This window comes from Cnephaeus nilssonii (assembly GCF_951640355.1).
Source record: "Cnephaeus nilssonii genome assembly, chromosome: 1".
NCBI lineage: Eukaryota > Metazoa > Chordata > Mammalia > Chiroptera > Vespertilionidae > Cnephaeus > Cnephaeus nilssonii.
In genome coordinates this window covers 49,173,506-49,197,181 of record NC_137072.1, presented here as the reverse complement: position 1 = coordinate 49,197,181, position 23,676 = coordinate 49,173,506, and the positions used below count along the sequence as shown (strand labels likewise).

Genomic DNA, 23,676 nt, shown 5'->3' with positions numbered 1-23,676 from the left:
GGAATGTTGGCTGAAGCAGTGCTGCTTCTGATTGCTGTAGAACGAGCAAGGCAAAGGGAGGACAACAAAGGAAAAAACTCGGAAAGAGGAAATGATGAGACCAATTCTGGGTTGTATAGCTTGGAGACTAGAGCCTAAAACAATCCAGTAGAATAATTCCAGAATTTTTTTTTTTTCAATCATGGCACAAGAGAAGCTTGAGAAGCTTTTTAAAAAAGACATTTCTCTGTATGTGTTAGTGCTATATTTGTTTTAAATCTTGTCTTATTTCATATTTAACAGTAGGTTGTTACAAAATGATTGCTAAAGGGAGGCAAGGGTAAGATAAGAGATGCTGCTTATGATGACTCTATCTAATGTCCACAATAGAAAACTTTGGCTTTTTGTATTTCATCAATATGGTCATTAAATATCCCCATTAATGAATCTATTCAAGTTTAATCAAATTAAAGTTTTGAGACTTTGACATTATTTACAGGGGGTCAATGTTGAAAAATTCAGCACAATCAAGTGTTAGTAAACAATCTAAAAGTTTATTTAAAAAACTTATCAGATTGCCTTTATATAAATTATGATGTTTATACATTTGCATGATTGACTGGGATGGCAGAAACTGCAGGTTGTCCCCCGGTATTTATTTTTTCTTTCTTACATAATAACATAATTTTTATCTGGACATATGACTGCTCACATAGATATTACACTTCCTGATTCTCTTGCAGCTGGGTATAGCTACAGAACTAGTAGCCAACAGCATGTCACTGGAAGTGATATGTGCACATTTCTGATCACGTCCTTAAAAGAGGGGTAGGAGTCATGCTCTCCCCCTCACTGACTTTTTACTTTGGCTGCAGTGCCAACAAGGGAATGATGGATAAAACATCTAGGAACATGAGGATGACATATAGTAACAAAACAAAATAGAGCCTTGATCTCCTAACCAGGGAACTACCATGTCGAATTCCAGGTTTGCTGAATTCCAGGTTTTTATGTTAAAGATAAATAGATGTCTATCTTAGTTTAAGCCACTGGCATTTTTGGTCTCTGTATTACAATAGCAAAACCTACATTCAAAATAATTTAAAAGATATGTTATTTAATTAAAGAATTTAGAAAGAAAAAGAAAACTAATTTATTTGTTCAGTTGCTGCAAAAATAAGTTTAAGGACCAAGTCTTCTCATTGATAGACTTGTGTACTTTTCTGAATCACAATTATTATTTCCATGTGTTGTTATATCTGAGAGATCACATCATAGTATTTAGAGAAAAGAAAATTAATATTTACTGGAGATTTACATATATTTTAATTTAAACTCTATGCAATTTTGTGATAAGTATTATTAAGATCTACTAGAGGCCTGGTGCACGAAATTCATGCACGGGGGTCCCTCAGCCCAACCTGCACCCTTTACAATCCAGGAGCTCTCAGAGGATATCCTACTGATGGCTTAGGCCCACTCCCCATGGTTCTCTGCTCTCTGCGGGGCCTGGAGGTTTCCCTGCAGCCATGGAGATAAAGCCCCCATGCCCTGCTGTCCGCTCTCTGCCTGCTGCTGCCATGTGCCATGTGAAGGAAGCCCCAATGCCCTGCAGTGTGCTCTGTCTGCCGGGCCTGGGGGCTTCCCAGACACGGACACACTAAGGAAGCCCCCAAGCCCTGCTGTCTGGGCTCTGTCTGCCATGTCTGGGGACTTCCCTGCCACTGCCCCACTAAGGAAGCCACCATGCCCGGCTTTGCAGGGCCTGGCAGCTTCCCGGCTGCCGAGATCAGGAAGCCGCCATGCCCTGCTCTGCTGGCACTGGAGTCTTCCCGATCGCCTCGGCGGTCATCAGGAAGACACCATGCCCTGCTCCTCCACTGGCTCTGTGTGCGCAGGGCCTGGCATCTTCCCGATCACCCTGGCGACAGGCCCTGCTCCTCCACCTGCTCCGTGTGCGCAGGGCCTGGTGTCTTCCCGATCGCCCTGGCGACAGGCCCTGCTCCTCCACCGGCTCTGTGTGTGCAGGGCCTGGCGGCTTCCCGATCGCCGCGGTGACCATCGGGAAGATGCCATGCCCTGCTCCTCCACCGGCTCCGTGTGTGCAGGGCCTGGCGGCTTCCCGCTGCCACAGCACTAAGGAAGCAACCATGCCCTGCTCTCAGTGCTCTGTTTGCTGGTGGGACAGGCCAGACACTCCAGCAGCGGGGCTGAGGGGACTGGGCGCCGCCATCTTGTGGGTATGGGGGCCGCCATTTTTGTCGCGGAGTGACGTCTAATTTGCATATTACTCTATTATTAGATAGGATAAGTAGTCAGTCCTGGAGCAGACATTTCCATACAGGCTTCTCAGATCTCAAAATATATTTTCTTCTTGTTAGAATATAACTTTTAAGTTATTGAAAGAGATTCTACAACAATATGAATCAATAACAATATATAAAGGTAGCCTTAAATTGTGTTTTTTTATATTTTTATATTTATTTTTGCATATGTCATCACTAATATGTTGAAATTCTAAGAACTGACTCACTCAAAACATAGAAAAATAAATTTGACAAAAGATAAAATTGTATTCATTTATTTAGATTACTCTTTTAAATCAACTCCTTGGACTCACAACGTAAAAAGAAAAAAGGCAAAGAGAAAAGGGCTTTCCATAATTCTAACAAGCATTTGCTTCGCTCTTTTACCTATCATTTTCTTTGCAAGCTTCAGTGGGAAATTTTGTTTAAGATATGTTATGTACACTGTTTATCACATTCCCCTTTAAATGGCTATTTTGGCTTCCTTTCACAGCACACATTATGAACAATAGAATAAATAAAGTGACCTTTGTGTTTTTTTTACTACTGAAACTTAAACAGTATAGCAATTTGTTATAATAAGAACTAGATGTTTTCAGCTCAACTACTGACTTCCCTTTTAGATATCTGAAGGTAAAGTATAAAATGCTGCAACTATTTCATAAATGTTGTCTCCTATGATGAATATTTCACAAGCCTTCTATGGTTATGTCACTGAAGTTGTTTCTGTTGTTAATCAAAACTCTATTATTGTCTTCCTCCAACCGATTTTTAAAACTAATATTCTGTAGCCAACTTTATAGGTTTCTTCACCCACCATCAATGTTAAAACCTCCTTTGCTTGACATCTTTGCTATTAAACCTGGGAAAGCCAAATTTTCACATTTTAAACCTGTGAAGCTAGAGTGGCTACATTAGAGAATTTTAGCCAAAGGGACAACTTTAGAGCTTTTGTTTTTCCAATTAAAAAAACACACAAAAGAATAGATATGGTTGGCAATAGACACCTTCTGTGTCCCCCCTCTAGGTATGCCTAAACAAGAATGTGATGTCCATCGTGAAACCATGGGGATATAATTTATTTTTTACTTTACTCAAATTATACTTCAGATTTTATTTTTCCTTCTATGACTAGAATGTGGTATAAAATGCAATTTATTTAGAATGTGAAGGCATAAGTTAAAATTCTTATTCTACTACATAGCTCTGCCATTTGGAGTGTTATTGATTTTGGGGGGCCCAAATTATCACTTCTATAAAAACAGACATTAAAAAAATCTATCTTGTAGAAATGTTATGAAAATTATATAAAACCTAGCACATTATAAGTGCCCTATATGTGGTAGTTATTATTACTACTTATGTTACAGAAAACCGAAGAAGAACAAAGCAATACCAGAGAGATGGAGTTACATTTATTACGCGCGGGTCCAGAGGAAAATGTCTCTCAAATTCTGGGCCCCAACATGCAGGAATTTTCCCTATTTATATGATTTTACCTTCTTTGTCTCCCAAATATGGAGTGTTTCAGGCCCCTTTTTCAAGTTCTTAAAGAGCCCGTATGTGCTGGGCCTTGAGACCTCAACCAGAGGCCTAGTCTGGCGCCAGCACTGATGACCTTGTCTGAGGAAAGTTTAATGGCCTTACTGAAGTGGGAGTAGTCTTAGCAAGAAAGAATTTACAGAAGGCAATTAGCAGGGTTAAAATTTCAAACAGCAGTTTTCATATAAGATGGATGCTGTTTTTTTTTAATTACTTCATTGATTAAGGTATCACATATTTGTCCTTAAATCTCCCCTCCCCCATTCCCATCCCAAACCCCTCCACATGCATGCCCCCACCCCCCTGTTGTCCGTGATCACTGGTTAGGCTCATATGCAAGCACACAAGTGCTTTGGTTGATCTATCTCCCTTATCCCCACCCTCCCCTACCTTCCCTCTGAGGTCTGACAGTCTGATCGATGCTGTTCTTGTTCTTCAGTCTATGTTGTTCATCTTTTCCCCTAGATGGGTGAGCTCATGTGATACTAGGAATACACTTATAGGAACCGAAAATGAGACAAGCAATAATGGTTATGCTGAGAGGCAAATGAATCAGTCTCTAGTGAGTTTCTTTCTGGGCCAACAGTTCTTTTGAGTCCCAATTTCTATGTCCAACAGTTCTTTATGTATACATAAAAGCAATGATATTTCAGTTCTGGATGGTGGACAAATGGTGGTAATGCAGGTCCGATCCTTTCTGGTTTGGTCCTGGGCAATCTGTAGTAACGCACATCTGCTGACTGCTAGTATGGCAAGGCATTGTCAGCGTCTTCCATCTCTGGACTGTTTCTCTTCTGTCTTCATGGCTGGAGCACTCCTGTCAATTCCTCTCTGTTGCCAGAATCCACATGGTCTCGGAGTTGTTTTCTGAAAATATACAAACATATTCTCGACCAAAACTCTTTGAGTCTAGTTCATTGTATACATTAATTTTACCTTTCACACCATTCCAAAGATCTGAGGTATCTACCAACTATTTACATTAAACTACCATTTGCAACAGCATGGATGGAGCTGGAGAGCATTATGCTAAGTGAAATAAGCCAGTCAGTGAAAGATAAATATGACATGATCTCACTCATTTGTGGATTATAATGAACAACATAAACCGATGAACAAAAAAGGTCCAGAGACAGAGAAGCATTGATCAAATGCTCAAACCTCAGAGGGAAGGTTAGGGAGGGTAGGGGTAAGGGGGAGAGATCAACCAAGAGACTTGTATGCATGCATATAAGCCTAACCAATGGACACAGACAACAGCAGGGTGAGGGTGATGGCAGGATTGGGGGGTGGGGGGGCCATGGGGAGATAACCACACATTTTAATACCTTAATCAATAAAAAAAGAAAATTAGAGCACAGAAATGCCATTTTTCTACTTTTGAACCTCAAATCTCAATTGATTTTAAATGACTAAATAGTTAAAGAACAGAAAATCTCTTCAAATGAGGTCCTAGAAACATTCTACTTCCTTCCCACTTATTCCTACACTATTTTCCTCATTGTTCCTGGATCACACTAGCTAAAACAAAGAATAAAAAAGAATTATATTCACTGAGAATTGTTTGAAAACTAAGTAAAAAAGCAATAATCCAAGTGAAAAAAAAATTGCCCTAAAGTTCTTTTAAAGTCTCTCAATGCCTTCCTACTCAAGCAGCCTTCACACTCCTCATCCAAGAAAGAAACAAATTAGACTTTGAAGGGGTCAATGTAAATAGCTATTTATCTTAAGGACTTCAACTTTGCGTAATGAATATCTTTTTTTTTTCTGGTTTGTTTATATTCAGTTAAACTCTTACTTAATAGAAATTGTAGATTTACATGTATTTGTAAGAAATAATAGAGAAAGACCTTGTTTGGTAGTATGTACCTTTTAAGGAATTGGTTCATTTAATCTAACTTGTCAAATTGATGTGTATAGAGTGGTCCACAGTACTCCCTTATTATCCTTTTTATGTCTGCAGGGTGTGCAGTGATATCTCCTGTTTCATTTGTGACATCTGTCATTTGTACCTTTGTTTTATGATCAATCTTGCTAGAGGTTTGTCAATTTTCTTGATCTTTAAAATAATCCTTTAAAATAATCATCTCCTTGCCCAGCTGTTGTGGCTCAGTGGTTGAGCATGGACCCATGAACCAAGAGGTCACTGGATGGATTCCTGGTCAGGGCACATGCCTGGGTTGTGAGCTCAATCCCCAGTAGGGGATGTGCAGGAAGCAGCTGATCTGTGTTTCTCTTCCTCATTGCTATTTCTATGGTGAGAATGTGTAATCTGCTGTTGCTGAATGGAATGTTCTGTTAATTAGATCCTTGTTGGTTAGATCATTGGAAAATGAGATATAGTGTTTGAGTTTTTCTATATTCTTGTTGACTTTCTGTCCACTATTTCTATCAATTTTGAAAGAGGGGTATTTAACTATAGCTATAGATTTATCTATTTCTCCTATCAATTCTGTTCATCTTTATCTCACATATTTTAAGCTTTTTTGCATACACATTTAGGATTACTCTGTCTTCTTGGTGGATTGACTCTTTTATCATTACATAATGTTCCTTTCTCACTCTGGTAATTTTCTTTGCTCTGATGTCTACTTAATATTAATATAGCATAACTACTCAAATCAGAGTTTTCAAGTTAGGATATTTTCTAGAGAGAAATAATTTGGGGATTATTTTTTGTGTTCTATGCTATTTATTTATATGCAAGCATAACACTAGTAATATGATTATGAAATTAAAATAGAAGTGATTCAACTAGTTATGCTAGGCTAGAATATTGTAAAATATCTGTATTATTTCCTAATTAATAAAATGTCTTCATCTACATTGTAAGGACCTTTTCTTCCGAGGACACTGCTATTTCATTTCTTTAATTCAATGCTATTGCATTTCTCATATTGAAGTATCATGGTACCTCCATTTTTAGTTGGAACTCTTGCTCCTTGAATTCTCATCTGTGTCTCAGAATCTCAGAGCTGGTAGTGATCCCAGAGGTTATCTTATGACTAACTTATTTATGAGTGTAGCAACTCTATGGCACACCAATCTATACCTACTAAATCTTATTAGTTTTGGAAAGAAATAGCAAGTTTATCTCTGTATGTAAAATTACCAGCTAGGTAATAGACTATGCAGAACTCTTGTGACCATTGACACAAATTTAGAGAAAAAAGTACAAACTGGTATTATTATTTTCATGTTTTCTTAATTTCCCGCTTCATCTCAGACAGCTACAATGTATTCTTTTGAGCTTTAGTGTAAAGAAAATGCAAAAATATTGCTAACAATGTTTTGCTCCATTGCTCCTATCAAAGACTTCCAGAAAAGATTAAAAGGGTAACCACAATGAGATATAATCATATACCTTTTAGGATTGAAATTATCAGAAATATTAGAAATAACAAATATTGGCAAGGATGTGAAGAAAATGGAACCCTTATGCATTGTTGGTGGGAATGTAAATTGGTGCAACCACTATGGGAAACAGTATGGAGGTTCCCCAAAATATTAAAATAGAACTAAGTATATAATCCATTAATTCCACTTCTGGGTATTGATCTGAAGAAAATGAAAACACTAACTGGAAAAGATATATGCACCTCCATTGTAGCATTTTTTTTTTACAATAACCAGGACATGGAAAGAGCCTGTGTCCATCTATGGGTGAATGGAAAAAGACAATGTGACATATGTAGATAATGGAATATTATTTACCCACGAAAAGATTAAAAACAGCCTAAGTGCCCATCAGCAGATGAGTGGGTTAAAAAACTGTGGTAGCCGAAACCAGTTTGGCTCAGTGGATAGAGCGTCAGCCTGCGTACTGGGGGGTCCCGGGTTCGATTCCGGTCAAGGGCATGTACCTTGGTTGCGGGCACATCCCCAGTGGGGGGGGGGTGCAGGAGGCAGCTGGTTGATGTTTCTCTCTCATCGATGTTTCTAGCTCTCTGTCCCTCTCTCTTCCTCTCTGTAAGTAATCAATAAAATATATTTAAAAACAAAACAAAACAAAAAAAACTGTGGTATATCTACACAATGGAATACTATGCTGTGGTAAAAAAGAAGGAATTCTTACCATTTGAAACAGCATGGATGGAACTGGAGAGCATTATGCTAATAGAAATAAGCCAGTCAGAGAAAGATAAATATCACGTGATCTCTCTCATTTATGGTGTATAATGAACAACATAAACTGATCCAGAGACAGCCGAAACCAGTTTGGCTCAGTGGATAGAGCGTCGGCCTGCGGACTCAAGGGTCCCAGGTTCGATTCCGGTCAAGGGCATGTACCTTGGTTGCGGGCACATCCCCAGTGGGGAGTGTGCAAGAGGCAGCTGATCGATGTTTCTCTCTCATCGATGTTTCTAACTATCCCTCTCTCTTCCTCTCTGTAAAAAATGAATAAAATATATTAAAAAAAAAACAAAAAAAAAACTGATCCAGAGACAGAGAAGCATCGATAAGACCATCAAACCTCAGAGGGAAGGTAGGAGAGGGTGGGTTAAGGGGGAGAGATCAACCAAAGGACTTGTATGCATGCATATAAGCCTAATCAATGGACACAGACAAGAGGGGGTTGAGGGCATGAGTGGGGGATGTGGGGGAGGCAATGGAGGGTTAAGGACACTTATGTAATACCTTGACCAATAAAAAAAAGTAAAAAAAATAAATAAAATGACATTTAAAAAATAAATAAAAAATAAACATGAGGAAAGAAAAAAAATAAAATCTTGACATTTGTGATAACATGTATGGAACTTGAGGACATTATTCTAAGTGAAATAAGTTAGACAAAGACAAATACTATTGGAGCTCATATGTGGAATCTAAAACAAAAACTGAGCTCATAGATAAAGAGAACAGGTTGGTGGTACCCTGAAGCTAGGGTTGGGATTGGGAGAAATGAATAAAGGTGGTTGAAAGGTACAAATTTTCAATTATAAAATAAAGTCATAGGGATGTAATGCACATCATGGTGACCATAGTTAATGATATTTTACTGCATAATTGAAAGTTGCTAAAAATGTAAAAAAATTCTCACTACAAGAAAAAAATTTAATTATGTATGGTGATGGGTGTTAACTATACCTATTGTGGTGGTCATTTCAATAAATCAATATATACTACCACTGAATCATTACATTGTACATCTACAACCAAAAATGTTATATGCCTATTATATCTCAATTTAAAAAAGGGTAATTATTGCTAATATAAAAGTTTCACATCTTTATTTATAAAATAGGTTTCATTCAATATCAATATTCAGCCACATAAGTGCTCATAATAATGCTGCAACTTAAATAAACTTGATTTAATCCAAATAATAAACATTTCCATGTCAAACATATAGGCCCTAAACTTCTCAATGTTTATAGTATGAATTATTAAGTTTTATATCCAGGTACCTTTTGAAATGCCTACTTCTTTCTTCTCTCTCATTCTACTATAGTCTTATATAAATTCCAAAAATACATAACCGGGTCATGATTCATGATTCATCCATGCCTTTAAGCAATTTGTTCAGTTAATCCAGAATGTTCCTTGTATGCATCTGCTCCATACAGTCTTTCCTGGTCATTTCTTTTTTTGTGGAATTGAGCCATCTACCTTTTGCCCACTCTGCTTCTAACCCATAGTGACTTTCTATCATAGTACCCAGAACTCAATGTGATGCCCATATGTAATTATATGGCTGTGAATTCCTTGAAGGCAGAGCTTGCTGTTCTCTCTCTCTCTCTCTCTCTCTCTCTCTCTCTCTCTCTCTCTCTCTCTCTCTCTCTCTCCCCCTCTCTCTCAGTGCTAAGAGCTCCACATAGCCCACAGCAGTAAATAGATTAATATTGGGTTTTTCTCTATACTATATAGCTATAGATTGAGAAAAGGACTTACATTCCCTCCCCAACTTCTATTTTTAACGAACAATTCTTGGCACAAAATATTATATTATTTTTAGGTGTAAAACATAGTGATTTGACATTTTTATGTCTTAAAGATGTGCTCACCACAGCAAGGCCTCTCCCAGCAAGGCCTCTCCCAGCAGAACTTAGAAAATACAGTTAGCCCTAAGTCACTGGACTATTTGAGGCACTCAGATTACTGAAAAATGAGGAAATAGAGTAACACAAGTGTCTGTTTGTTCAATCCAGCCATTTAATTTATGAGACTATGTATTGGCAATATGTCTAATTTTATTTGGAAATCATTTCAAAAATCTTAATTAGGAACTTTTGTTCCATAATCCTCTCCCCACCAATGGCTTTGTTTCATTGGCCTATCTCTTCGGCTACAACCATCTATGTCTCAAGTCAATTTGGTTCCATCAAAAGCTTCACAAAACACAATTTTAAAAGATGCTGGTCTTTGTAATAGGCTATGCCATCAATAGGAGAACAGTTAAGTTCTACTTGCCTCCTCCAAAATTAGGGAAATAAAGTAGACATATAGTTACTCTATAGTTGAAAGAGAAAAAAAAAAGCTGAGATGCATATTTTCTTTTCCTTTTCACAGAAATAAAATAATCCTATCCCATTTCTAACCCTTAAGTTGAAGAACCAGAGTCATTATTTTATTATTTTATTAAACACTAGTTGCCCAGTGCACGAAATTCATGCATGGGATGTGGGGGGTTCCTTCAGTCCAGCCTGCACCCTCTACAATCTGGGACCTCTTGGGGGATCTCTGTGAGATCATGCCTAAACCAGCAGTCGGACGTCCCTCTTGCAATCTGGGACTGCTGGCCCCTAACCGCTCTCCTGTCTGCCTGCCTAATCGCCCCTAACCCCTCTACCTGTCTTCCTGATCTCCCACAACGGCCCTCCCCTGCTGACCTGATCTCGCCCCCAACTGCCCTCTCCTGCTGGCCTGATCTTGTCCCTAACAGTTGGCCTGATCTTGTCCCTAACTGCTCTCCCCTGCTGACCTGATCACCCCTAACTGCCCTCCCCTGCCAGGCCGATCTCACCCCCAACTGCCCTCCCCTGCCAGGCCGATCTCACCCCCAACTGCCCTCCCCTGCTGGCCTGATCTTGCCCCCAACTGCCCTCCCCTGCCGGCCTGATCTCTCTCCCAACAGCCCTCCCCTGCTGGCCTGATCTCGCCCCTAACTGCTCTCCCCTGCCAGCCTGATTGCCCCTAACTGCCTCTGCTCTGCAGGCCTGATCTCGCCCCCAACTGCCCTCCCCTGCTGGCCTGATCTCGCCCCTAACTGTCTCTGCTTCGGCCCACACCACTATGGCTTTGTCCAGAAGGAAGTTGAACGTCCAGAAGATGGCTGGTCAACCTGGTCTAATTAGCACATTACCCTTTTATTAGTAAAGATAGATTATATAGGATAGGATTGCTTAAATGGGGGGGAGGAGAGGAGAAGCCTTTTTCAGCAGCAGGAGATGCTCTTGGCAGACAAAAATACATAATCCCTATATCTGGACTGATAGCCAGCCATATGCACTATGCTGCCAAACTGGTCATTAAAAAAATTGAACCACTTTCTTACACCTTATACCAAACAGCTGTTGCCCTTAAACCCCCTCTTCAGCCCCCACCTTAGGTTCTGCCTTCGCAGTTCACCCAGATTAGGTTCTGATTGGTTGGTTTCTATGCCAGTCAGTGTCTCCAGGGCTATCTCAGGGCCTGATCAGAGAGGCAGGGCTGATTAGCAGCCCCTGTGGCTGCTGGCAAGGCCCAGAGAGAAAGAGAGGCAAGGGCTAATCAATAGCTACCACAGAGGCTGCGGATCAGACCCTGTTTCTCTCTCCAGGCCTGTCCCCAGGCCTGATCCACAGCCCATTTGGCAGTCAGCACTGGGTTTCTGTGCCTGCAGTGGCAGAAGTCAGTGCTGGGTCACTAAGGCAACCCAGCACTGACTGTAGGACTGACTTCCGCAGCGCCAACCCAGCACTGACTGCCACGGGGGCTGTGGATCAGACCCTACTTCTCTCTCCTGGCCTCTCTCCAGGCCTGATCTGCAGCCCCCTCAGCAGTCAGTGCTGGGTTGCCATGGTACCTACAGTGCTGATTGCAGGACTGACTTCCAGTGTTCGGTCATCTGTTCGGTCATTTTGGACGTTACGGACCCTGGCTCTTTATATAGATAGATCATATATTTTACAAAATTTAATTAAAACAATTTCAGTGTTATTATTGACATGCTATAATGTTCTTTTGTAATTAATAAGTATTTAAGTAAAGTTGCTCATCCAAAAGCAAAGACTTGTTTCTTGCATCTATTTTTCTATTACCATAATAATTGTTTTTTAGTCAAACCCTAATGTTTTGTATGAGTCTTTAAAAATGGTAACAGTATTATTGAAGATTACTCGGTATTTACTCCAACTAATAATTTATTATTATATTGCACTAAGATGAGTTTCTATGTGAATAACTGAACTATATGTCCTTTTCATTTGAAAACAGAATGACATGGAAGAACTTGATGATATTCTGACATCCATATTCAAACAAGAGATACCAAATTATAAGTTCCAATCTCTTCAAACTGAAATCTACCCTCAAAAAGAATGTGAGTACTTCACAATTGCATCAATTATTTTTTAATGTCATACTTCAGTGTATGTCAGTTGGTAGTAAATTTTATAGCTAAGAATATATTTGAATTGCTGATCAGATATTTTAGAAAATTCCCATCACTTTGTGAGAGAGCACACTATTACAAAACTTCTGAAGGTCAATTTGGCAATTATTTTTTTTTATCACAAGCTCTAAAATGTGCATAAAAAAAACAAAAAACAGTAAATCTACTTTCTAGATTTTTATGCTAAGGAAATATTTCACAAAGTACACTTATGATAGAGACTGTTCATCAACAATTACAACATTGTATATAATTACAAAAAATGGAAGTAACTTAATCTTCACAAGATAGATAATTAATTAAATGATTTTTGGTGCATTCATTAAAGCAACTGTAAGAAATAAATTTTATTTTGCCTGGCTGATGTGGCTCAGGGGTTGAGTGTCAACCTATGAACCTGGAGGTCAGAGTTTGATTCCATGGTGTGATTCCCGGTCAGGGCACATGCCCTGGTTGCGGCTCGATTCCCAGTGTGGGGCATGCAAGAGGCAACCCATCAATGATTCTCACTCATCATTGAAGTTTCTATCTCTCTTCCTCTCTGAAATCAATAAAAATATATATTTTTAAAAATTTTATTTTAAATTAATAGGCTGGCTGGAATGATGCTTTCATATATACTTAATTCAATAAAAGTAGCGTATATAGCAGTAAAATGCAATCATCTTAAAAAAAGTACATATGTTTTCCCTGGGCGGTATAGCTCAGTTGGTTGAGCTTTGTCCCATGCACTGAAATGTCACCCATTCAATTCCCAAGTTGGTCAACTGTCTCCAGCAGGGGGCATGCAGGAGACAGTTGACCAATGTTTAGCTCTCGTAGTTTTTTTCTCTCTCTCCCCCTCTCCTGTTCTCTCTCTCTAGAGTCAGTAGAAACATTTAAAAAACAAATAAAAATAAAAGGTACATATGTTTAATAACATATATGTTTATATCTATAAATTGTTGATCTGGACAGACATGCACCTGTTAGCATTAGTTGTGTTTGAGGTTGTAAAATTTCCGGGATTACATTTTTTTTTAAATTTTACTTAATCTGTATTTTCTAAAGACTATGTATTATATGTATGATGAAAATAATGCGTGTGTGTGTGTGTGTGTGTGTGTGTGTGTGTATCAAGAAAGTATATTTAGGATGTACTACCAAAACACACACTTCTAAATGATATCATGAGCTCAGTAGTATATATTCAAAATTGTTCTTGCATTGTTTGTTGACATACTTTCCATAGTGCACTTACATATATGCCCAGTATGTGCCAAACACTGTGATAGAGATGGAATGTTGAGTAAAACAGGAGTGGAGCTAAAGAATATGAAAGTTCTACTATAGGCATATTAAGGACTAATGAGCAGAGGATTTTTTTCTGTAGGGCCCCTGTCTACTCCAAGCATTTCTGTCTTCAGGCTGGCAGGCTTTGGGGCAGCAATGCATATATTTTAACTATGTATACTTTACCTAGATTAGATTAGGATGGAAAAGGAACATGACATAATTCCTCATTGAAAGCACATAATTTAATTGGAGAAGTGAGATAATATATGTTATAACAGAAAGAAATAATGTGCTAAACTTTGTGGAACTCATGATATTGATGATAGAATTTTAGAGAAAATATACCTTATTGTTCAGGACCTGCTTCCTAAAGGAGGTTTTATTTTACTTATGTCTTAAATGATGGATAGGATTTTAGTGAGGAAGAAAGGAAACAGAAAATGGAGTTATGACACCATTTTTATGAATTCCCTCAGCACTTTATTTATATAGGTTTGTGGAATGAGAATTGTAGGGTTGAACAGGATAGAATGGTTGTAGTCTTTCATTTTTATTGGTAAAGAATTCTAGATAAATTTAAAAGTGCTTCTCAGTGTGTTGTTTAGGTTGTGAAATAAGAATTTTAGAATTGGGTCCTGGCCGATTTGACTCAGTGATTGGAATGTCGGTCCATGGACCCAAGGGTCACGGGTTCAATTCCCAGTCAAGGGCACATACCTCAATTTCAAGTTTCCCTGCCCCTGGTGGGGTGTCCTGTGGGAAGCAACCAATGGATGTGTCTCTCTTATATTGTTGTTTCTATCTCTCCTCTTCCCTTCCTCCCTTCCACTCTCTCTAGAAACCTATGGAAAAAATATCCTCAGGTGAGGATATATATATATATATATATATATATATATATATATATATATATATGAATTTTAGAGTTGGAATGGATGGATTAGCTTGGTACCTTATTTTAATAGAAAAAGAATTCTGAATGGGTTACATCAGAGCCCCTGAAAATGTGGATCTGACTCGGTAGGTCTGGGGCACAGTCTGGGCTTGTGCTTTCCCAACAGGCTCCCAGGTAAAAGCTGATGCTAGTCCTCAGACTTCTTGAGCATCAAGGGCTTACAGAGGTGGTTCTCAGCCTTGGCTGCACAGTATAATCAACTGTGGTCCTTTTCAAGTCTCCATGCCAAGCCACACCTTATAGCAAGAAGAATCGGGGGGAGTCGGGTCCCAGCTCTCAGTGCTTTTTAAAGTTTCCCAGGTGATCCTAATTGGCAAGCAAATTTACCAGCCCCAAGTTGCTTCGGTGTATTACAGACCAGCCAAACAACCCATCCTCATGCTGACCTTTGACATAGAGAAAATATTATTCTCTTTTTGCAACGGTTAGAAAGTTAGTAGTATATAAAATTTTGAACCATTACTAGAATTAAATGATTATTTTGTACTTGACAAAATTTTTTTTATGAATCAGTCACATTTTAGCAGAAGCTAGAAATGGAAAGTTCAATACAAGCTAAGTAATCCACTCAGAAACCTTATTTGGATATTGCTATATAATAGTTGCTTTTAAACCTATAAAAGAACAAATGACTATTATAACATTGGGCTCTAATTCCTAGTTGAAGTACAAAATGACATGATACAAATTGCATAATAAAAATATGCAAGATGAACATGAACATGTTTTGCTGGCTGTCTTGACCCTATAATCTTTCATCAATATCAGCTTCAGAATACCTGGTCTTTAAGACTTTGCACTTGCATTTTCATAATTTTCAAGGTGAATCTATGATAGGGGTTGATATGTCTTTATACATAAAGTAAAGTTAGTTGAGGGAGGAGAACGTTTAGGAAAGAAATGGTAAATTGTTGAGGAATTTCTACAGAAATACCACTAGAGGCATTCTGAGAGAGAAATTCAGCAAATGATGACCAGGTGTAATTTCAGATGTCTGTACCTTAGGACAGTTCTTCAATGTTTTGGTGAAATGTTGTTGTTTTTTAATTAATTACTCTATATTTTAGCTGAAATAAATTGGAGGTTAGGGAACTATGAAGGGATGGTAGTCATAAAAAATTGACCTTGAGCATTGACCTCCCCTAAGGATGAGCCTTGGCATATTCACAGATGCGTATAGTTCTTTAAATGTCTGGAACTAAATGATATTTGAGTCAAAACTGTCTATCTTACTATTGCCCCATCCTCTTTTCTTTTTCAAGTTGTTTTTAATAATTTATGAGTTTGGTTTATTGTTATTTTATTTATAACTAGAGGTCTGGTGCACAAAATTTGTGCACTGGGGAGGGGGGTTGTCCCTCAGCCTGGCCTGTGCCCTCTTGTAGTCTGAGACCCTTTGGGGGATGTCCACCTGCCAGCTTAGGCCCATTCCCATGGGCCTAAGTCTACAGGCGGACATCCCTCTCGCAGTCTGAGACCCCTCACTCCTTACGGCCTGCCTGCTCACTGCTCCTTACCACTTGGCTCACTGCTCCTTAGTGCTGCCACGGAGGTGGGAGAGGCTCCCGCCACCACCACTGCATTTGCCAGCCATGAGCCTGGCTTCAAGCTGATCAGCACTCCCCCTGTGGGAGCACACTGACCACCAGGAGGCAGGTCCTGCGTTAAGCGTCTGCCCCCTGGTGGTCAGTGCACATCATAGTGACTTGTCGTTCTGGTCATTCCACCATAATGGTCGCTTAGGCTTTTATTATATAGATATGTAAAATGCTATTCCATGGCATTATGTCTTTTTCATTTTCATTCCTGTCCAGTCAACAAACTTCCTCATTTGACTTTTTTTCCACCCTAGGCAGGCAAATTTGGAGGGGGTGGGGTGTTGGTGGGAAGTGGCAGAGAAAAGCTATAAATATTCTCTTTCTTTGAAATGCTTCATTATTGATTTTAAAACACATTTTCCATTGGTAAGAATTTTCCATAGAAAAACATTCTCCCTGGGGGAAGAATAATAAAAAGTTTTCAGATAAACTTGATATATTAATGTAATATAGAACTTTTGAATACAAGTCATAGAAATAATTCATGCACAACTTTCTAGTGTATGAATCATCAGGGACTGTGAAATCAATATAAGGGATTGTAACAGGCACTTTTTTTTATACTGATACATGTGATACTGAAATAAAAAAAAAATGTATCTAAATGCATTCCTTAAAGTAAGAGTAAGTATGACTTTGATCAACTTCCATTTTGGTTGTAGATTTACTTATAAACCCACGTGATTTGGGTCAGCATGAAATCAGTTACAATGCCCCCAATTTGGTATGGCGACAAGGCAGAAAAGCACAAGTGGCCAAGCACAGTTGTTTCAAGCCATTTTAGTAGTCTCCTGTTACTGCAGAAGGTACATGAATCTTTGAAGCCTTCCAAAGCCTGGGTTGTGCAGATAATCTCTTGTCTTGGAAAGGAAAAATAAATAGTTCAATTTGTTTTTAAAAGAAGCTATAGTTGCTGGTTCAATTATTGCATGTGGCAGTTTTTAGAAAAAGGAAAGTAGGTTACTTTGAGGCAGATTATTTACCTTCACCCAGAAAGGAGAACAGGCTTTGAAAAGCCCACACCAACATCTAGAAAAGTATGTCAAAGCATATATGCATTCGGCAACAATATATTAATCTGAAAGAGAACAGCATACGATCACCAGTCCAGTGACATGTGAAAGTATTGACTCAGATTAGTATTTCCTAATATGTCTACAAAATGTAGAGCATTCACTAGATATTCATACATACATAGTAGTGACTGTAGGTCTAAGGTTTATCTTGAATTTGTAATAGCTTTACTTTCACAGAAAATATAACCCATTTGCTATCTGAGTAGAGGAGAATGAAATGCCATTGTGTTGTCTCTTTTTATATCATCAAATGATTTAATCATACAGACAAATAGAGAACAATCTTTTACCCACAACTTACCTTTGCAAAAAATCTTAACATTTTGTCATGATTTGCTTCAACATTTTTTAAGAAATAAAACATTTCAGATCTCATTCAATTTCTCCACATTTCCCTGTTATTTCACACACTTGAAAAGCAACTAGTACTTTAAATTTCTTGATGATCATTACTATGCAGTTCTTAATTCCTTTACTATATGTTTGTTTCCACAGTTCATATACTGTTGTGCAATTTTGTAAATTCTATGTAAATTGTATAACACCTTTTTTCCTTCAGCTCACTATTTTTTATATGTGTACATGTGTATAGGTAGCGCTAGGTCATTCATTTGAAATAGTTATAGTAGTGTGTTATTTGATTATACCACAATATGTGCTAGTATATACTCTATTAACAGGTAGTATTTCTGATTTTTTATCATTGCAATTAATCCTACAATGAACGTTATTTCATAGGAATGCCCATGTATATGTGTGATAATTTCTCAGTAGAAATAATTACCATTAGAATTTCTGAGTTAAACAGGTATGTACTTATCCTGCAATGCTAGATATTTTCAAATTTCTTTAGAGTTTTTTTAATGAAATTTGACAAGCTGATCCTAAATATTATAGGCAAATAAAGGAAAAAGGAGATTAAAAATAATTTAAAAAATAAGGTAGGGATCAGCTCTAATAGATATCAAGTTTTATTGTGAACTTAATCATATGACTTTATAAGATAGAATATAAATTGGTGCAGCCACTGTGAAGAACAGTATGGAGTTTCCTCAAAAAACTAAAAGTGGAACTCCCATTTGACCCAGTGATCCCACTTCTAGGAATATAGCCCAAGAAACTAGAAACACCAATCAGAAAGGATATATGCACCCCTATGTCCATAGCAGCACAATTTACCATAGCTAAGATTTGGAAACAGTTTAAGTAAAAAACTGTGGTACATCTACACAATGGAATACTACGCTGCTGTAAAAAAAGAAGGAATTCTTACCATTTGCAACAACATGGATGGAACTGGAGAGCATTATGCTAAGTGAAATAAGCCAGTCAGAGAAATATAAATATCACATGAGCTCACTCATTTGTGGAATATAATGAACAACATAAACTGTTGAACAAAAACATATCCAGAGACAGAGAAGCATTGATCAGACCATCAAAGCTCAGAGGGAAGGTAGGGGAGGGTGGGGGTAAGGGGGAGAGATCAACCAAAGGACTTGTATGCATGCATATAAGCTTAACCAATGGACACAGACACCAGGGGGGTGAGGGCATGAGTTGGGGGGCGGGCAATGGGGGGGTGATAAGGACACATATGTAATACCTTAATCAATAAAGAAAAAATATATTAAAAGAAAAACAAGTAAAATTTTTCAGTGTTCGAAGTATCCTGATTGGGAAGTCTTCATCTACAGTTGTCTTTGGTACTGGCCAGATCTGTTAATCCTGTTACCTGTGAGATCTGTGAGCACTAGAAAAGTAGAAGAATAATCAGATGTATATTTTTGTATTAACTTTGAATGCCTCATCAAAACACATTGTATATGTGTACATGTAGATTTTTATACATATTATGTGGTTAACTAAAAAAAAAAGAAAGACAAGCCATCAGGTAAGTAAATACAACATATAAAACTGAAAAATGGTTACTATCTAGAATATAAATATTAAAAAAGAAAAAAAATCCAAAAATTCAATAAGAAAAAATAGCATCTAACAGAAATAAGGACTATTTAACAGAAATTCACTGAAGAAAAATGAAATTGTAAGGTAACAGAAGAAAAGATGTTCAGCTATATTTGTAATGATAATATTAATTAAAAGTATCACATCTGTCATACTGGCAAACATAAATTGCTTCATAATTCTTAACATAGAAAAGATGTGGAGCAATGCACAATACTGCTGGTGAAACTGTAAGCTAGCACAAATATTTTTCTAGATACTGAGGAAAGGTAGAGCAATGTGAGGTAAATAAAACACAACCCACACACTCAGAGGGAACTCAAAACAGGGAAGTGAAAACAATAACCACAAAAATAAGTGCCACTAAAATAGTGTGCGCTCTCCTCATAAAAGCGAACACTCAGATTTTGTGCACTCTGTGTCCAGAAAAATGTAAGCACTGGGCATGCTTTAATCCTTACAACAGTCCTGAGGTGGATCCTATTTTAATCTCCACTTTAAAGACGAGGCATGGGGAGTAACATTACTTGCCCAAACAGTGGTAGAGCCCATTTTGTGGGCCCCATTGCTAACCCCTGGACAACTGTGACCTATATTGCAGTGAGCAGGAGCTCCAGGGGTCATGGGAGCCCAGAGAAAGAGGGGTGATCAGAAGAAGCTTTCCAGGGAGATGGAAGGTTATTAATTTCTGCTAAATTATTTTAAATGACTACTTTCATGAATAATTTAAAGAGGCAAGTTGTCTCAGATGCTCTTTGTGTTATTTTTTGCAATCCTAGAAGTACAGTGATTTTTTTTTTCATAGTGCATGATTTTCTTCAAATCCCCTATTTGCCTCCATGGGCAAATAATGTCTTTTAGGAAGGAGCCCTGTCTGTTTTGTTCAGGGATTGATTCCCAGTGGCTAGGAGAGTTTCTAGCGCTCTATACACATTTGGTACATTAATTAAATAGTTAATGGCAACAAAGTTAACCATAGAGCAAAATCAATAAGGCCCTCGATAGAAGGAGATATAGAATAATGATATTTGGGCTCCAAAAACAAGGGTGCTTATTTGTAAGAATATAAGGCAGTTATTTATAATGTCACTAGTTTGTCTTTTATTTTTTACTTCTTAGCCATGGCATCTGCCATCAGCAGCATGAAAAATTGGCACACACGCCTTCTGAATGTGCTGCACTGAACTGCCTGTGCCCAAATAACCAGCACACATATGTTCATCTTCTCTGGGACATGGGATTTTCAGGATTAACAGTAATAAACATCTAAAGTTCATCATAGGGTTACCAAAAAAAAAAAAAAAGCATAAATACTGTTCATTAGTAACTGATAACAGGAAATATTCATTCATCTTACTAAGGAAAATGCACATATGGGTTAGGCTCACGTATATACCCATGCACACATGCCCACACACACGCAAAATAAAAATGGGCTCTTTGATTAACAAGTTGAGTAAGTTTCTATTTAAGTAACCCGCTCTAACTTGTGCAGTTGTTGTGAAGTAATGATTCTCAAACCTACAGCTTTTACTCTCTGAATTTCTTGACATACCTCCTTCCACATCCTAAAGGGACTCATTTGATCTCTGGATTCTGCCATTGACATACAGTTATGGAAGATCTTTGTAGTGTCACTGTAGGACTAAGGAATCATTGCAATACTCTGAGAAGGATAGGAACTCAAAGATATAGAAGAACTTACTCTAATGTCTTGTACCTATAGGTTGTGGTTTACCTATACCCCCATAGTCATTTTCTTCACTCCATTAGCCAAGTGTCTTCAAATGTCTAACATTTCTGAAAAGTTCTATAATCTGCAGGGCAGGCAAGCTGGCTGGGAATTCCAGCAGAAGGTGATGTTGTAGTCCTCAGTCCAAAGGCAGTTTGGAGACAAAATTCCTTCCTCTTTGGTGAGCGTTAGTCTTTTCTCCTAGGGCCTTCAACTGGCAAAACGAGGGTAATCTCCTTTACTCAAAGTTTATTGACATAAATATTAGTCACATCTAAAAATACCTTCACAGTAACAGCGAGGCTGGTGTGTTACTAAACAACTAGGCACCATAGCCTAGCCAAGTTGACACAAAAATTAACTATTACACTTACCATTATCATATTCAGTCTTTGACAGCTCTGAACAACTGTAATTTACTCACACAGTTTTTGGGACCCCCAACAATCAATTTGAAAAATGCTTGTTAATAGGTTTATGAAGAAACTGTAATCTAGTGGGTAGAAAAATCTTCCTAAACATTCTATTCTAGTTTATAGATAGAGGATATGTGGATTGTGCGGTAACAGATATAATTTGAGCCATGTCCATAATATAAATACTTGGTGAAAAAAAAAGGTAGATGTTGCTTATTGTGTTAAGACAGGCTGAATTATGGAGCTATTACCTGAATGATGGAGCTATTTTCTGTTTCATGCAGTGCCTTTTGAGTTACCATATCTTGCTTTGTGTAGGAAGCTAAATAAGTACTCCTTAAAGATATTCACATCCCAATCTGTGATGTGAATGTTCCCTTATATGGCAAATGGGACTTTGTCTGGGGTCCTATATCAGAATGCCTTCTTTTCCACAAAACAAGTGTTCCGTGGTGATTATCAATATTTAATGATACAGGAGCTAAGTATATAACCAATATGCTCTACTCAAAGACATATTTCTAATTTGACTTATTCCCTTACAATTATATTGCTGGCAGCTACCTTATCAACACCCACACCTGTACATCTCCATGGCAATAACCTTTGTCATTTTTTCTAATGAATATTCTTTTTCTTTTTACCTTGTAACTTCACAGTCATGAACCTGAATGTTATCTGAAATCCAGCTCTTTCCTTCAGAGCCTACACAGTCCATCACAACGTCCTCTTAACTTTTCTTTTGAGATGTCTGACATCTCTGTTCTTTCTTGTTTACTTTCCTTGCCACCACTCTAATTTAGACCATCAATTATCTGTCCTTCTTCCTGAAAGATTTTTCTAGCAGGTTTCTGTAACATCGTTCATCTTTCTTTCCAATTCATCCTGCAAATAGGGGCTTCCCTAATCATTCTCATATTCCATTTTTATTCTATTTATATATTACATAAAATGGTGCTCCCATAGGTAACTGAAGCTCTACCCAGTTACTTCATTGCCCAGAGAACTGCCCAGATTTTTTTCCTTGCCTTAGTTCATTCTTATTATCAAAATCAATATTTTTTATTGTTTTCAGTATTACAAATGTCCACTTCCCTCCCCCTGAGCACCCAACTCCCCCCAATCCCTACCCCAGGCCTTCACCACACTATTGTCTGTGTCCATAGGCTATGCATATACATGCAAATGTTCTTTGGTTGAACTCTTCCTGTACCCCTCACTCCCCCACCCTCTGAGATCTGTCAGTCTGTTCTATGCATCCATGCCTCTGGACCTATTTTGTTCATAAGTTTATTTTGTTCATTGGTTTCCACATATTAGTAAGATCATATGGTGTTTGTCTTTCTCTGACTGGCTTATTTCTCTTAGCATAGTAATCTCCAGGTCTATCCATGCTGTCACAAAGAGTAAGCGATCCTTCTTTTTTATGCCCACATAGTATTCCATTGGATAAATGTAATTCTGGTGCTGGAGACTATAAGAAGCCCTAAAAAAAATGCTGAATAATCCTCACTAATTAAAACAATTAAAGCCGTAACCGGTTTGGCTCAGTGGATAGAGCGTCAGCCTGTGGACTAAAGGGTCCCAGGTTCGATTCTGGTCAAGGGCATGTACCTTGGTTGCAGGCACATCCCCAGTGGGGGGTGTGCAGGAGGCAGCTGATCGATTTTTCTCTCTCATCGATGTTTCTAACTCTCTATCCCTTTCATTTTCCTCTCTGTAAAAAATCAATAAAATATATCTTTAAAAAAAAAACCCACACAATTAAATCAAGCATACTTGCCTGATAGGTTGATTTAGTACTTCTTGTGCACATTTCTTGGATTTCCATCAAAGCCAGTGGACAGCTTACCACCTGTAGGATGTGACCTTCAGGAGAGTACCGAGCCCTCTAATCCCAACCCAGCCTACCCGGTTTCCACACTTTTGTTTCTCCGGGTTTCCTGCCTCTTTCTAGGCTCTTTCCTGCGTCCTTTCTGTTTTCGGCTCCTTTGCTGTTAAGATTCAGCAGAGTCAATGTTGATAATTTTCAAAAGGTATTTTTTAATGAACACAGAGGAACAGACTATAATCACACATGTATAGACTGAAATTTCTAGAGGTTTCTTATTTTAACTGAAGGTTAACCACCGACTAGCTGGATTGGTTAATTACGGAGCAGCACCACTCTTCATTACCTCATCACTGTCTGGGTTTGCTAGTGGAAAGTGGATAATAAGTAAATGTGTTCAAACAC

General features: G+C 38.2%; 1 protein-coding gene across 1 annotated transcript in view; it reads left to right on the top strand.

Moving 5' to 3' along the window:
- Positions 1–23,676, top strand: part of BANK1 (B cell scaffold protein with ankyrin repeats 1) — a gene marked incomplete at its 5' end in the record, with an annotated part of 309,000 nt that overhangs the window by 109,676 nt on the left and 175,648 nt on the right. Inside the window, one exon of the mRNA XM_079774535.1 lies at positions 12,243–12,348. Coding sequence (XP_079630661.1) covers positions 12,243–12,348 — 106 coding nt within the window. The remainder of the gene's footprint in view (positions 1–12,242; positions 12,349–23,676) is intronic.